The sequence below is a fragment of the Adiantum capillus-veneris genome, chromosome 19, assembly GCF_014529385.1.
Source record: "Adiantum capillus-veneris isolate H3 chromosome 19, ASM1452938v2, whole genome shotgun sequence".
Lineage (NCBI taxonomy): Eukaryota > Viridiplantae > Streptophyta > Polypodiopsida > Polypodiales > Pteridaceae > Adiantum > Adiantum capillus-veneris.
The window spans coordinates 86567731-86584230 of record NC_140949.1 but is presented as its reverse complement, the minus strand read 5'-3'; the positions used below and the strand labels follow the sequence as shown (position 1 = coordinate 86584230).

Here is a 16500-nt window from a genome sequence, read left to right as displayed (position 1 = left end):
GGCCTTCCCAATCTGCATATAAAAATTTATCTCCATTGTAGCCATATATTTGTAGAAGCTGCTCTTTTGCACTTGTGTCGATGTTGCCACTGCTACTAGCATGCTCTGCTGTACTTGAATTCTCGGCTTGTGGACTTGAGTCCATGTTGGCTCAATCTATAAAAATTGTCTCTTAAACAGATCTTGGTGTTGATTAGCAGAATTTGTCCTGCTCTCGTTTGATAAAATTCGTTGTGTCAAAGCAATTTTGGCAGCTGATTGCTCTTAGACTCGCAAGAGTTGATTAACTCTAGCTCGAAAGTGTCAGAATTAATTGTAGCCTTTGAAATAATGAAAATCTGGGTCTTGAATAGCCTATCCTGCAATCCAATGTGATTTGTGCCCATGTTCGTCCGATTAGAAGGTCAATTTTCAATGCAATTACTTGCACTTGCCCGTTTCTGGTCGGTATGATGAATTCTAGCTCCTTGACTGAATCACGGTAACTCTTTCAAAAATTGGCTAGAACAATTATATTCTTGGCCAAAATAGTTTAGTCCTAGTCCTTAAGGATTTTTTGTGATTCTAGGTCAGATTTTAGATTTTGGCGAAACTTACGACTTGAATTACCAATTTTTTATCATAATCTGCTAATCTCGGCCCTGATTTGCAATTTCGACGCGTGAACAATGGCCTAATGGCCAAATTATACGTAAAAAATCGATTGTGAATTTAGTTTCGTGTGAATGTATCCTAGCCGGTCTCCCTCTACATGCTTCAATTTCTCAGCTACACTCGATTCGTTTTCTACTTGATTTTGAAAAAATTCCAAATTTCTTCTGCCGCTCACACGGCTTTGAGTTGGTCTCTTTTCTCGCTGTTTTCAGGTTTTTTCGGCTGTTCTTCTGCTGATTTGGTTCGCTTCTTCTCGATTATTTTATTAATTTTTTCTTGTGATTTTTTGTTGTTTTTGGCTTTTTCGTTGTTTGCTTAGTCCGTTTCTTTCGCTCTTGCGATGCGGTAATTCTTTTCACCAATGTTTTTTTGCTTTTTTGCCTCTTTCGATGACTCCTCTTTTATTTTTATTGTATTTTGTAAAGTTTTAGTTTTTCTAAAAAAAATTATATTTTTATAAATATGTATGATTTTTTGTCTTTTTTGGTGAATTTTATTTTTTAAGGATTTTTTTAAGAAGGACAATATTTTTTCAAATTTGAGAAAAACTTATAGATTATAAAAGAAAAGGGTAAATTATATTCCTGACAAAATTCGCAAATAAGGTGTTTTACAAACATGTCTTGAACGCACGTGATATGGTAGTTTTACACATACTGAACCCCCTGAGTTCATATCAAGCACATCATTTTCAATCATTTACCATATTTTATACAAAAGTATGGGAACCCGGCCATATGGAATACCCAAGGGATGGAAAAGTCTCATTACATGGCCAAAAATGCCTATTTCAGGCACACACGACATGGCGGCTCTCGAATCAAGGCTAACAATTTGAGAGAACTATTTGAATGGTTCTATCATAGAATCATTCATCGAATGCAAGCAAAAGAAGTCTTAGCCTCTTCAGCAATAGCACAAGCCATTATGCATTTACAACAAAATAAAATTAGAAGATCAATGACATACAACAACTCCAGTGCTCGTGAAGGTCAACGAAGTTAGAGAGAGACAATGGTGTATGTGAACCACAAGTGGAGAAAGATACTCTGAGTGGATAACATTGTACAAAATTTCAATATTTCTATAATACATGCTCTTAATACAATTGCTACTTGAAGTGTATCAAGATTTTGAAGGTTCATTTTTTTTTTTTTGGCACATCACCCTTGTAACGAATCATGAAATGTTTGCCATTCTCTAACAATTCATCCAGGTTTTGTCTGCTAAGAGCTAGTGCCATTGCTGTGTAAGTATAGTAATACGTTGCCCGACCACCTGTATAGCCAGACAATAACCAAAACAATCTTTGGCAAACACTTTGTCCACAAAAATGACTATCTGCACTTTTGGGCAGCACGGGTCCACCCAAGAAGCGTGATAGTGTCTTTAATGTGCAAGTTGCTGTTGTACCCTCTTGTGACATTCCATTGTGAAAAACTATTATCGGCGCCTCGCAAAGCTTCAAAAGATACTGTGCTAGGACCGCATCCCTTCCATGATACTCTCGAGTCCGTCGTCAAAGGAACCTTGTCAGCAATCCAAGACTGCACATATCATGTCTGAATAAGTCACACACACACACACACAGAGTTACCATGAAGCTCTCATCTTACAAATAGAGGCTTTCTTGCCACAGATCCACAGACGTAGTTGACTCCTGACCTGAAAGGTTAAACCAATCTTCCACTTCTTTGTGACTTGTTGATGGTCTTAGGCTTTGTCTTATTGCTTGGAAGGTTGCTTCATCCGGTAGTGTCTCCTTGCATTTTTCAACTTTCTCAACGCAACTTTGGAGGCATTCCATTGGATTCCTAGATGTTTCCATTGCCTCATCATCGCTACTATCCTCTGAAACAAATCCACTCCTCTCCTCTGGATTCTGAAAATGATAGCCAGGGAGAAGTCCTCCCTTAAATAAAAGATGCTTTGCACATCATGTAAAAAAATATAGGTCCTGTCTCCAATCCTGAACTCAGGCATAGCAACCAACATCATCTGAGCATGCTTCTCAGTGAAGTTACTGACATCCAAGGGTAGTTTGATTTCTGTTGTTTTCACAGAGAGCATCTTACTTCTTTGAACTTCAATAGCCTCAACCTCAAGGTCGACTGTATCTTCAACCTCCTTGACTTCTTGTATATGTGTTTTCTCCTCGTATTCTTTGTCTGGTGCTGCATCCTGCTCCTCTATCACCTCATCAGGATTCTGCATGAGGAATCCAAACAGGTTGTTTAGGTAAAATCATAACGCCAAAGGATTCCTGAATAAGTTTGTACTCTTTTTGGTGCAAAGGGCAAGTTGAATGTCGGCAAGCAGGTGGTAATTCCCTATACTATTCAGTCCCTGTTCTTTGCCACCATAGTCATTTAAATGAACCACAGCCATACTCGACAGAACAACCCTTCCTACCTGCACCATAAGTTCAAATTGATCTCTGTAGCGTTGCAAGAATTCATTGTGCTGAGTTAAAAGGTCTTCAATATCAAATTTTGGGTTAAACATAGAATGAACTAGATCATATTTGTCCCCAGCACCACACGATGCTGCAAAATCAAACAGCCTCTCATCAGTTACAGCTAGCTCTTCTAGAGAAGGCACATCCTCTTTGGCTTTACCTTTACTGGCTTTACCTTTACTTGCACAAGGACTGCTTGCTGGGAGATGTGCATCATCTGAGAAGTCTATATTCCTCTTTCTTGTATTTTTCTTGACAAGTACTGTAGAGGGTGAGGGAACCTTGTAGGGTGAGGGATCCTCTTGGCTAGCCGACCTGTCTGACTCATCTTCACAGATTGACTCTTCTTGATCAAAGTCCTGACAAAAGTCAACAATTCTTTTGGCAAAAACACTAAGCAACTGAACCTGTAAAGGTTGGAATCCTGACACAAGCTCTGGGTCCAGTTTTAGTCTCTTCTGCCTACTGCACCTTAATCCTATTCATTAAGAATCAAGGTCAAGTCTTTGTTCTCTCTCTCACTCTCTCCAAAACTCTCTCTCTCTCTCTCTCTCCCTCCAAAACACACACACAAACTCTTAGGTTGATCTCTCTCTCTCTCTCTCTCTCTCTCTCTCTCTCTCTCTCCAAAACACACACACACACACACAAACTCTTAGGTTGATCTCTCTCTCTCTCTCTCTCCAAAACACATCAAAAAACACACGCACAAACTCTCTCTCTCTCTCTCTCTCTCTCTCTCTCCAAAGCACACCAAAACACACTCTCTCTCTCTGTCTTTCTCTCATGCACACACTCTTTCTCTCTACCTCTCCACAATACTAAAGGCACACATAGAGACTTCCAATGTGTACTTGGTTGTCTCCGTGCGCCTTTAGTACACACACACACACAAAGAGAGAGAGAGAGAGAGTGCCTGTGTGCGCCCCTCTGTCTGTGTATGTGTTTTGTAGATAGAGAGAGAGAGAGAGAGAGAGAGAGAGAGTTTCTGTGTGTGTGTTTGTGTGTGTGTATCCCGAGGGATTCACTCTATATACAAAACGGGATGCCACCTGCGAACGGACAACTTTGATAAAACCCCTATATACGACTCGTACTAGAGAATATGACCCCCCTTTCAACACTTATACGACAATCAATGACGAGAACTATGATACCCCTATCTTACATATAAAATTTAAGCCTCACATGATCTAACCGAGTAAAACAAATCAAGGCATGAAAACATCATGCAACTTGAGTGTAAGAAGCCCTAATGATGCCATCCACTTCACCATTGCATTACCACTGATTAGTTGAAAGCTTGTTTGTAAGGTTTGCGTACATGTGCTATCATCGCTTTATGTGAACAATAAGGTGGGAGAAAAACTTTTGTACCTCTTTTACCAACGAGCTCGTCTGAACCTGCCTTGAGACTTCGCTCTCTTCCTTCTTTTAATCTTTTGGTGTACCTTCAAAATTATAAGTACTGAAAAGCTCTTCCAACATGGGGTTGTTAACATATGAGGAGAAAGGAGAGGGAAAGCACTGAAAAGCGGCTTGAGATGCTCCTCTGCAAGAAGCCGAGCATAACAGAGCCACTACCTGCAAAGAGACTCGTGAAGCATTAGGTGAAGAGCGGTCGAGGGCTTGAAAACCCGATATAAATGTATACGATTGTTCAGAAAAGCGTAAGGCAAGAAAGAGAAAGTGAGCAAAAGATAGAACGTGAGGAAAGGGACCTAGGGTTTTAGGGGACTAGCCTAGTCACTACCCTCATCTAACGAGAAAGCGAGAACCTCAAAAAATAAACCTCCATAATGATGCCATTTCGGTAACTGCACCTTCTTGAGAGCCTTTCAAGTTTTCACCCACCAACACAAGTTACCTCCGACCTCCATGCTGGCAACATCATCAAATGCACTCAAGAACCCACTACCCTTAAGTCATAACTTTCTTCTTAGCACTCATTGCAACACTCACCAATAAAAACAACAAGGAGAACAAGGTAAAAAAAGTGACAAAATAACGAGGCCTACCATGTAACTATTTAGAGTCACAAATTATTTAAGTGTAGCTCTAAAGAGATCAAGATGGGAGATAAGCATGGGGAGCACGCAAGGGTCGAATTACGTGGTGGAAGGTGGAAAGCTCATGCTAAGCACACTGAAGGCCATGAACAACAATAAAATCTCACATACGCTTGTTGTGAAGTCTAATGGTCTGCTTGTACACCCACCTCGGGACCACCATATAGCTAGACCAACTCTGGTTAGATTTTTGAGAAAACCAATTTAATCTCAAGTTTGTCATTATATGTTAGTTCCATGGCTGCCTAACAGAGTTCAATCACTGAGAGCCATAAGAGGTGATCATACTAAAAAAGATAGCCTACCATAGTGGAAAAGGGGAGCGGCAGCTAAGTACTACTACTCAATGTTGCAATTGACCCTTGCCCACCATCGTCTATAGGTGTTCTTGCCAAGGCCATAGGAGGTTCTGCTTGTGCAACTCGATGCAAGTCAAGATTCTCAAGATCTACAATCCAATCCCTCCATGATCAATCGCCTTGTGGAAATCGCCAGTGCTCTACTTTGCTTGTCTCCCTTTCTCAAATGATAGATCTTTCAAACCTCCCTCCCTCCCCTAATTCTAAGCGTGGAAGCCAAGTATAACCAAATACTTGCATTTTTGCCAAATTTTGGGGTATGCTAATATTGGTATAGGATACCAATTATTTCGATTATGACTATGCTGAAGTAAAGGATGATGCAAGTTACTATTAGTGATAACACTTGAGTGAACTTGAACTACCCAATACTGACAACGATAGTGATCAAGAAGCAGCAGGCCCAGAATCCATATGAGCAACAACACGCAACAATGGAAGGGGAGACGGGGGTGGGAGGAAGCCCGAGGAGTTGGGATGCGACACCTCCACCATTGTATTCCAATGACTGATAACCATGTCTTTTAACTTGATCCTAGACATGAGTTAATTTGTGATAAAACACTGAAGGTCAACTTAAGGTAGAAGCTTAACACTCTCTCAAGTGGCACAATAGCAAATAACAAAAACTACCCCTAATTCAGGCTAAGCATGGTAGGAAACCCTTAAAAATCTACTCGGCCAATAATTGACCTTTTCTACGCGTTACTTAGGCACAAAGCAAATAAGCTCGTGCCTCCAAGCACAAATGACCCCAGCCATGCTGAAGACTAGAGCTGCTTTTCAGATATTTGAATCATTCCAGCTTCTCAAGTAAATAGGCTTTGAAAAAAGAACAACATTATTCCAAGCAGACACCTCAACGATCACTTTCCTCCAACTCAGGAAACAACTCCACCAGAACAAATTTGAGGTTTGAGGTACTTAACAAGGTTGCTCTGCTCCTCTGTATAGAGTGACGCTCAATGAAAACCAACAGCATCTTCTATGATGGCACTGCAAGTACATAAAAGATGATCATCATCCAAAGAAACAAAAGGGCTTTATTAACTCTGAAAGGTAAAGAACAACACATCATCTTAAAAATGAGAACTTACAATCATAGCAACAATTTGCTTAGGTAGCTCTTTGATATAAAAATCCACCGACAGTGAGAACAGAACTAAACATAATGCAATTTGCTTCACACTTACAAAGAGGAGTGAAAAGGGCCACGAATGGTCAAAATCTGTGGACAACAAACTTAAGCATGAGCATAAGAGTTTCAAAAATGGAAATGACACATTATCAAAATGCAAGAGCTTTACAATTGGGTAGAGTGTTCCTCCATGAGCTAATGCCCTTATGCATGGACCCCACCTAGCCCACTTACTACTTACCTCCCGCCCACTTTGCACAATGGCTAGAGCCGCAACACAAAACCTGCAGTTCAGCTAATCTTAATCCCACCTTCGTCAACAATTGCAAAATATCAAACAGGGTTTGCCACACTGATCTCATGAGTGTCGATTTGCAAGGACACTCAGACTCTGGAGCCCCGAAGTCCCCAACCAACAAGCGAGAACTAGAGACTTGAATCGAAACTCAATCAAATGGTTGAACGACGACTTCCTGGCAGATTCTGAGGATGTCTTAAAGGAGCGATCGAAGGAGAATTTGAGAGTGCGTTTGTAGAGAAGTGTACAAACCGAGAAAGCATGGGAGTGTTAGTTTGGCATGGCACACGTGGGAACCGCCATGGTGGCAATGTTGTAGATGTCTAGCACGGTGGTCATGGCCACAACACACACACACACACACACATCCAATGGCCCATGCTTGTGAGAGAGAGAGAGAGAGAGAGAGAGAGAGAGAGAGTGATGCAGCTCTAGATAATGGCTTGTGGGATTCCTTATCACTGTGTTGTGCTTTATATCCTTAACAATAAATGCACAACAGACAAAGCATTATACCAAGCTTTCAATGAGAGAAACCTCACCACACCACTAACCTCAAAAACGCAGACAAATATCCAAGTTGCCTTTGCTGCTTGTTCTCCAAGCAAGATGATCCTGAGCTTTTGAGTGTAGGCTCACACCCAGTGAGAGGGATTGACAAGTTGAGACACAAATAACAAGCTTGGGACCAGCACTGCAACAAGGCAGGGATAATGTGATCTGAGGCAAGCTAGTTCAACATGTCGACGATGTCAGACTTGGGGGGACCACAACCAGAGGAATGCCCATGCATCCGAGGCCTTGAGGGCTGAAGTTCTTGAACTAGCCATGAGTAGAGCACAAGCCACCCTCACAGGCTCCTTTCACATCCCAGATAGCGCACTTACGTCGACAGTGGATGGGCGGCAGATCGCATGCAAAAAGGCCTTGTGGTCCCTCATTCGAAGAACAGAACCCTCTGTGGCAACGTTCAAGGATGGTAATCAACACCTTGACCTATCGTCGACCTTCAGTTAACTGTCCTACAAGCAAGAAAGAAACACACTTAGATGCCTGCTCTATCTAAGAGGGAAAATAAGGTAGCCTAAAAAAACACAGCTCACTCACATGAGAAACTAGCAATAAGCTCTTCATGGATAGCGCCTCCGATAGTCCAAGCAAGCAGTGCAACATCATGGCATAGGGGGGAAGAGCCCACACACAGAGAAGTTCCATGGCTGGAGAGGCCGTCCCAAACGTAGCACTATGGAGGAGTGCATAGTCAACAAGAAGCAAAAAAAGTGATAAAATCACATGGCTTGCAAAATAATCTCTAATACTAACAAGTGATAAAATCATGAAGCTTGCCTACAAGCATTGGTCATGAGAAAATTCAGAATGATTCAAATTTTTAAGCAACTCTAACAGTGGGCGTGTGTTCATCAACCACTACATGGTACAAATGGTTAACGACCTTTACCTTCACAAACGTCTGGGCAAAAAGTGCATGAGAATGTGCACATTCTGAGCTGTCATGTGAGAGATACAGAAGCACAGCCGCGGGAGAGAGAAGAAACTGCAAAAGGAGAGAAGGGTGAGAGCGGACTTTAAGTAGGGAAAAGAAGGGCAATTAGAAAATTGATCCCCCGGATGTAGTAGGTCCTAACTTATTACCGCAAGGCAGGGGCGACATCACTAGTACAGGGATGGTTATATAGGATCAGTAGCATCAACACCAACAAACTGGTAGAATTAGCAGGCAACTCTGGCCGAGGCCCATGCCCCCCTTTCTAGAAATGTAGACTGCACAGAGACTCGAGAGAATATAACCTGGAAGTCGAAGGCACCTGCACCATAATCCATTGCCGTAAACAACAATTAGGTTATAGGTACTGCCTGTTATAGAATCTGCAGACTCAGCCCTTGCGTGAATCGTCATCAGGCATGCTCGCAGAGTATGAGATCGAGGTCATCTGCCTGCACAACATTAAAGAAGTGACTCTGATGCAGCTAGAAATGCAGGGTACTACCACGGCTACTGCACCTAGTATCGATAGCAAGTGGTTCGGCTTCTCTCATGCTGATAAATTTAACAGTCATTACAGTACGCCTTCAGCTATGGAGCAAAATTGGGGTTTTGGGGGGCGGGGGGGCAGCATTTGCGTTTGTTTAGTGTTTTCTTTTTGCTTTAAAACCGTTTGCCCTCTTGTTGTCCTTCTTATCTTCAGAAACAAAACCATTTGACCTCTTGTCACTCTTTCTTTTGGCCCCTGCCATGGAAACCTTTGCCCTCTTCTGCCTTGCCTTTTTGTCTTCAAGAGGTGAATTTGAGTCACCGGCTTTGGCCTCTGACATCTTGTACTACTTGATGGGAGCAATAATTACACCGGCATCTTTGACAACCTGTGATAGTTCAACCAAGTAAAAATCATGAATACTCAACCCATTTCTCAAACATATAAGCCAACAAATTATCACACTTACTGCAGGGCGGATCATGTCTCAAAAATCTTGTTCTGAATTGAACTCACTCCCTATGGGCATCCTATTACTCCTCTCAAAAACATCCCTCGACTTGAAAGGGAAGGGCATTGTGGGAGCCACAAACTTTTCAGCCTTTCCAAAGCAAATCATAAAGAAGACATCATATCAAAAACCTGTTCAACTTTAAACCAATATACCCATGGCCTTTACATTCTCTCAGGTTTGTGTGTTATGTGCCGCATGCAAATCACATTTGAAATACATGCGAGCTCACAAGCACAAATATGACAAACAAAGCACATGCACAAAAGACGACCAGTCGATCATGTTTCCAAACCATGTAGAGATACAGGTGCAGGTTTGGGGGGGAAATGGAGCTACAGAACAAAAACATGTGTGTGCAAATGTGACATGAATGAAGAGACTATGCTCACAAATGCAATTTTCTTAAAAAATTTACCTTCTTGTCCATCCTCTCACTTATGATCACATGCTTCAACTTGGAATCCTTTCGCTTGTTCAAGGCTTGCTCTCGCTTCCGTTCTAGATCCTCCTGTTGCTTCACCATCTATAGAGGCGGTCCCCTTTTCTTTTGTACATCAGTCCACTGACCCCATCCTGGTAAGTTGAGGGCAGCTTCACCCAATGGAACCTCTCTCTCTCTCTCTCTCTCTCTATCTCTCTATCTCTCTCTCTTGCTGCGACAGTCGTCTTTGCCTCCTGGCTGCGAGAGGTTGCTGAGACTCTCTCTCTCTCTCTCTCTACCTCTGTCTATGTTTGTGTGTGTGTGTGGGTGTGCGCGTGCGACAGTGGTCTTTGCCTTTGGAGAGTGCACCTCAACATGCGATTAAAGATTAATGATGGAGGGGGTAGCAGTCAGTCCCGAGGAGGGGGGCAGATTGTTTCCCACTCGAAAAATGGAGGGCGGCAGCAGTTAGTCCTGAGGCACTCGAAAGAAAAATTCTTTCCCTCAAGAGTCAACATTATCTCTATCTTAAGTGTCCACAATTCACGAACTTAAAAATCCTATCACCCAGGTACCAAAACCTTTATACCTTTTGCAAACAGGACACTTGGGCATGGAATTTGCATGAGAAAAGAGGAGCCAAACTCTGATTTCGAGCACATTCAATAATATAATCTTGGAAAATTCTTCACTCAATGTCACCCTTAACCTTCTCATGAGTGCTCACTCCTACATCCACCAATCAAACATTTTCATTTTTTATTTTACTATATGACATTTTTCACTAAGAAAAAAGGGAATACACCACTATGGCCTTAGCCTTTTGGGCAGGCCAAAAATCTCTCATAACCCTAACATAGTCTTTAGTGCAATCCCATCACCCGTGACCCGATGCGATAAGACCCATCCCACCACTCATGAAATCGTTCAAGGCAGGTCGCCGTTAGCATCCATGATCCCACGTTGGCAGACCACGTGGATCATTCACAGAGGAAAAGAAAGAGAGGGACATCAGGCATGTGTGCTTGCAAACACATGGACGACCATCTCGATCTTTTTAAACTAATATATTATATATATATATATATATATATATCCTTTCACAGAGGAAAAGAAAGAGGGGCATCAAAGGCTACAAACATGAAATCTTCAAAACACAGATAATACTTCAGTCGGGAATTCCGGAGGTTACCGCTGTCGTGCAGCTCCGCTCCCATGCTAAGAAAGATGCCAGAAAAATGCAAGCTAAGCTTCTTTGAAGCCTACACATTTACTGAGCAGTGATACGGGCTTGTTAAAAGGCCAAGCTTAATGTTTAATGTATGCCACATGCGGCTTAAAAGGGCCAATTGATGTCTTAATGATGCTAAAGAGGACTATGCTTGAAGTGAGCACATATGGGATATTATGATCTAGAACTGTAATGCTTGAAGTGCTCTACCGGCCTGTCTTTACGGCTTGTCGATTGGAGCTACGGTGAAGAAGTTATGGCAGTTTAAAGTTTGAGTCGATTGCAGATCTGTACCGGATTGGGCAACTGCAGTTGAGGTGACAGAATTGAAGGGAATGCGTCGGGATGAAGTGCTCAATTTTTGGAGCGTGTCGGTCTTTTCAGATCAGTGATCGGAGTCCCGGTCGCCAAGATATTAGCCGTTAAAGATTCACTGGGGGCCGGCTCCGTACCAATCCGTTCCGCTCGATCGGAGTGCCATTTGGAAATTTTGACCTGCAGCCAAGGTTTGATATGCGGGAGCAGAAAGTGCTTGAGGAGTCTCGTGTTCGGAATGTCAACTTTTTTAATGCAATGATTGTAGAGAATGCCGACACGGCTGCGGCAAGGAGCTGGTTTTTTTTTTCTGATTTCAAAGGAGATGCCTTCCCGCGAATATAATCAATTAAGCTTGCATCTTGAAAGCATAATTTCATAAGTTGATAAGGGCATTACAATTTTTGATGGTAATGTTGGCAAGGACTGCTTGGAAGAGAAGTCGTGCTTGGCACTGTTTTGGCCGGCATGTCATCCCTTACAATGGCTATGGCCGCCCACTGGAAATGCTTGGCGATGCCTTGGCCAAAATGTATACCAAATGTGGTACCTGAAGACCACCAATGGAGTTGCTTAACATTGCCTGGCCGAATCGTATGCCCTAATGTGGTGCCCTTATGAGACAAGCCGCCCGCCCAAAGGCCAAGGGCATGGCCGCCCACTCAACCCCAAAAGGCCGCCCAAAACAATTAATTAAAAGGGGGCCACCCTTAATTTTAAGGAGGTGTGAACAAAGAAAAAGAAGGAAAAAAGACATGGAGGACATGGCGTGAGCAGCGGGCATCAGCACAGGAGGGGAGGGGGAAGCTCGTAGAGACCAGAGAGTGGCTCGAATGAGCCCGACCATGAAGAGGAAAATGGTCAGCGGGCCATGGCGACCCATTCGGTACCGCTTGTGGTGAATTTGGCGATGCTCCAGAAGTTCGAGCTACCACGTGATCACATGTGCTCCCACGCCATGTCAGTCACGGCGCCATGACTGCGTGGTGGGGGCAATTTTTGAGGAGAGTTTTTTTTAGGGTGAAAAAGGAAACGAGCGAGAAAAAGAGGGAGGCAAGTATTGAAGGAGAGGAGGGAAGCAGGGCTCTATCTCTCAAGCTCTTGAGGCTCAAGGAGGCTCGCTCTCTTGCATGCTCTCGGAGAAGCAAGCCACGCTCTCTCTCGTGCTTAAGCAAGGGAGGAAGAAGGGGAGATTCTTAAGCAAGGAAAATCAAGACACAATCTCTCTCTCTCTCTCTCTCTCTCTCTCTTGTTTGAACAGGTAAAGAAGCCACATCCTCTCTCTCGTTCTCGGACGAGCAAGGGAGGAAAGAAAGAGGTTATCGCTCTCGTTCATGAGAAAAGGGGAAGATACTCTCTATCGATCTCCAATCCAACCAAAGCAAAGGGAAAACTCTCTCTCTTGCTCGACAATCCAAGCCAAGCAAGGGCAAGCTCTCTCTATCGATCTCGGCAAGGCTTAAGCAAGGGCTTTGCAACCAAGGCAACCAAAGAGACTATTTCTCATCGGCTTAGGCAAGGAGATATCAACAAGGGCTTGTAAGCAGTCAAGAGAATAAGTAATCTTCGACATAGACAGTGATTGAAGACAAATCAAACAGATGGAATCGACACAACAAGATTTTCCTCGTCAGCGGGCAAATTAGTTTAGTTATCTCTTTTTGATGAATTGCGGAGCCGTTAACGGCCCAGTGTGATCTGCAATGGGAGTTTAAGCTCCTAAACTATCATTAGCATTATTTAATGGTGTCATTAACGACACTTCTTCTTGATTGCATATCAGTTTCGTTGGTGTTACCAATTTTCAAGCAAGTTTTGTGCGTCAATAGCATTACCAAGTAATTAACTGCTGCTGTATTGTGCGGTGCGGCAATTTTTTGCTCTCAATTTTTCCACAGCTAGCAGCCCAGTGCTGACCTGGCTCAAGTTTCGAACACTTATCCCCCGACACCGCAGAAGCCCTTTCGCGCACATGAGAGCACTTAACCCATGGAAATCGCTCTCTCTTATTTTGCTTAGCACCTCGAATGTAGGGCCGCAGCGGCTAATTGTGTAGCAAGCCCTACTTAAACGCATTTGACGCAGCGGCAGTAAGATTCCAGCTAGGTCACGGTTTTTAGCTAGAGCGGTGGACTCTCAGGCTCATGTGCGCACCCTTTCAGGCATGTGTGCTTGCAAACACATGGACGACCACCCCTGTCTTTTTAAACTAATATATATTGTATATATATATCCTTTCCTTTGTATTGAGCAATGAACATTCACTTCATATTTGGAAACTCAAGACATGTCCATCGTTAGATTTACACACTCTCCATTTAAATGAGTGCCCACTATCTTGTTTCAACCAATCAGCATTTTTGGCCTATCAAAAAATGCTTGAAAATACAACTCAATCTTTTTTCTATTTTAGTCAGCAAAAAGAGAACGCATCTCTATAGCCTTTGCTCTTTGGACAGGCCAAAAATTTACATATGAGATTTTCACTAACAAAAAGGGAACACATCACTATGGCCTTAGCCCTTTGGGCAGGCCAAAAGAGTGATGAAATCATGAGGCCTGCAAAATGACCATTAGGAGATGTACATAATTAAAAACAAGACAGAGAGATAGAGAGTGTGGCCTGGTCGACCTTGGTGCCCTTCCAAGCCTGAGGCTACCCGACCGCTGAGGGCTACTGTGCAAGCTTCCGCGAGCTGTTGGCATATGATACCACGAGCAGTAGGGCATTGAGAGAGGGCACTAATGAGTAACTGAGGGCAAGCCACACTAAGCAACTTTTTTTTGTTAATGAGCAGAGTAGGGTGGTGCCCATTTTGTTTTGAAGGAAATTTCACAAAATCCCTCTATTTCGCACTTTCCATCTGGACAAGAGAGGGGATAGAGAGGGTGGTTGGAGGATGTGAGTGTAGGTGACATCTTGCATGTGGGCCGATGCAAGTGCTGACAACTACCGTGGGTGGAGCTGGTGAGAGCTATGGGAGGGTGCTCCTCTCTCTCTCTCTCTCTCTCTCTCTCTCTCTCTCTCTCTCTCTCTCTCTCTCTCTCTCTCTCTCTCTCTCTCTCTTGCGTGGGGGGGATGGGGCTACTCTAAGCCTCTGTGTGTGTGTGTGCGTGTGTGTGTGTGTGTGGACTAGACTGGCGATGAGACCCTCGCATGGAGAATCAAGGCAAGGCACGGACAGGCTCCGTGCTATGCAATCTCTCTCTCACTCTCTCTCGCTCTCTCTCTCTCTCTCTCTCTCTCTCTCTCTCACACAGCCGTTTTTTGACCTAGTAGGCAGCAGTTCACTCCCCCTTTCTCTCATTTTTTCTCCCTCAAATGCAAAGGTAGAGGCCAGTTTTTGAGCACCATTTTGGGCTCTCTTGGTGTGCTCTTTCACTTGGAGGTGAAAGAGGATAGACAAGAAGAGGAGACGGGAAATAATTTGGGTGGGTTGGGCTCCTCTCTCTCTCTCTCTCTCTCTCTCTCTCTCTCTCTCTCTCTCTCTCTCTCTCTCTCTCTCTCTCTCTCTCTCACACACACACACACACACACACACACACACACACACCCACACACAGCCGTTTTTTGACCATAACTTGCTCATCCGAACTCCGATTTAGGTGATCTATAGCCTCAATCGAAGAGCACAAAGCCCTCTACGCATTGATGTAAAGACAGAATTTTTCTGTGTAATGAAAGGCTTTGCTGTAACAGCATCTCAGAACTGAAAAAAACTGTCAAAACTTTGCGTTTTTGTTGCCGACTTGAAGGCAATGTCAGACAAAACTCGCAAGGGTGGAAAAGCCACACTCGCCATGGAGAATGATGCAAAATCTCCAAGGAATTTAGATGCTAATCCAACCACATCGTCTACAACAACGGAAGCAATGATCATGGCTTAATTGATCTCGTTACAAGAAACCGTCAACAAGCAAGGTGAAGAGTTGCACGCACTTGCAATGGAGAATGGTACTTTAAGAGTTCTCGTTGTGGAGAATGAGCACCTCAAGAAGGTTCTTGAAATGCAAACAACACGCTTGATGCATCTTGAGAATGAAGTTCAAGAATGTAAACGCTCTCTTGTGGACATGAATGTAGTGAAAGAGCGCTTGAGCAAAGTTGAGAGTGATCATGTATTGAAAGAGGAAACGATAGATACAATACGACATGATGTATGTGAGATGAGAAATGCATCCAAATCATGGGCTGATATATGTAAGGATAATGTGGTTTCTACATCTCCTATCACGCAAGCCGTTGTCCAAGCAAAGAATGTAGAGAATGTGGACACTCAAGAATTGCAAGAACGAAAAAAACGCTCAAAGAACATCGTCATTCGTGGAATCAAGGAGGAAAGCATGGAAACACCCCAATCTCTTGCGGTTGCTATTGAAGAGTTTTTTGCTACACACTTTGGCATGTCAGGAATCATGGCTTATGGTGCACATCGAGTTGGAAAACAAGGAGTCCCTCACTCGGGAGAAAGACCTATTGTATGTACCATGGCTGATGAGGTAAAGAGAAAGATCATCCTTGAGAATGGTTGGATCCACCTCAAAGGAACGGGTTGTAATGTATATGAGGATCGCACTCTTATGCAACAAAATGTACGTCACAAAGCATACGAGGAAAGAAGCAAGAAGGTTAAGGTATCATCTCAAGAAGAAAAGTCACTTGAGGAGGATGCAAGTCCACCCAACAAATAGGGACACGTGATCTATGAGACCAACTCACGCTTGCGAATAAGCTTTTGGAATTGTAACGGGTATCCATGGAATGCGGGAATTGGCATTGATGAGCTTACCAATGACTCCGATGTGATACTTCTTGTCGAAACATGGGAGCATGATGCGCAACGAATTCTTGGATTTGACAAATACGATGTACATTCTTTGATGTGGGCCAAAAATGCAAAGCAACGAAGAGGCCAAGGAGGCGTAGCATGTATGACCAAAAAGGGTTTGAAAGATGTTTCCATTGTCAAAGAAGATAAGTATAAACGCTACTTATGGCTGAAAATCAGCCCACCAAATGGTCAAGTCATGTTTGTGGCCGGCTACTAC

General features: G+C 43.3%; 2 protein-coding genes across 3 annotated transcripts; both read right to left on the bottom strand.

Annotated features, from left to right (window-relative positions):
* Positions 1-1445: 1445 nt before the first annotated feature.
* Positions 1446-7765, bottom strand: LOC147434405 (uncharacterized). Its single transcript, XM_086489627.1, has 9 exons — positions 7735-7765; positions 7531-7610; positions 6756-6768; positions 6638-6666; positions 6470-6536; positions 4613-4696; positions 4490-4516; positions 3067-3590; positions 1446-2862 (listed from the first exon to the last, which is right to left on the bottom strand). Exons 1-9 carry the CDS (start codon positions 7763-7765, stop codon positions 2380-2382), a joined length of 1338 nt encoding a protein of 445 aa, XP_086345753.1. The 3' UTR covers positions 1446-2379.
* Positions 7766-8345: 580 nt separating this feature from the next.
* LOC147434404 (uncharacterized protein C57A7.06-like) lies at positions 8346-10437 on the bottom strand. 2 transcript variants are annotated; one of them, XM_086490876.1, is made up of 4 exons: positions 9900-10399; positions 9440-9571; positions 8630-9358; positions 8346-8531 (listed from the first exon to the last, which is right to left on the bottom strand). In XM_086490876.1, exons 1-2 carry the CDS (start codon positions 10005-10007, stop codon positions 9458-9460), a joined length of 222 nt encoding a protein of 73 aa, XP_086347002.1. In that variant the 5' UTR covers positions 10008-10399; the 3' UTR covers positions 8346-8531; positions 8630-9358; positions 9440-9457. The 2 variants fall into 2 exon arrangements, 1 of the variants encoding a protein (XP_086347002.1); XR_015185360.1 differs by lacking the exon at positions 9440-9571 and having other exon boundaries at positions 8346-9358; positions 9900-10437.
* Between the last annotated feature and the right edge of the window lie 6063 nt (positions 10438-16500).

What these genes read in the sequence shown, in the direction of transcription:
- LOC147434405 (XM_086489627.1), bottom strand. Translation starts at nt 7,765, where the DNA reads ATGGGCATTCCTCTGGTTGTGGTCCCCCCAA. An exon ending in AGCAAATTGTTGCTATGATT is followed by an intron (nt 6,537 to 6,637) that starts GTAAGTTCTCAT and finishes ATGTACTTGCAG; the next exon opens with TGCCATCATAGAAGATGCTG. An exon ending in AATTTGAACTTATGGTGCAG is followed by an intron (nt 2,863 to 3,066) that starts GTAGGAAGGGTT and finishes TTCCTCATGCAG; the next exon opens with AATCCTGATGAGGTGATAGA.
- LOC147434404 (XM_086490876.1), bottom strand. Translation starts at nt 10,007, where the DNA reads ATGGTGAAGCAACAGGAGGATCTAGAACGGAAGCGAGAGCAAGCCTTG. An exon ending in GTGAGAGGATGGACAAGAAG is followed by an intron (nt 9,572 to 9,899) that starts GTAAATTTTTTA and finishes TGCTTTGGAAAG; the next exon opens with GCTGAAAAGTTTGTGGCTCC.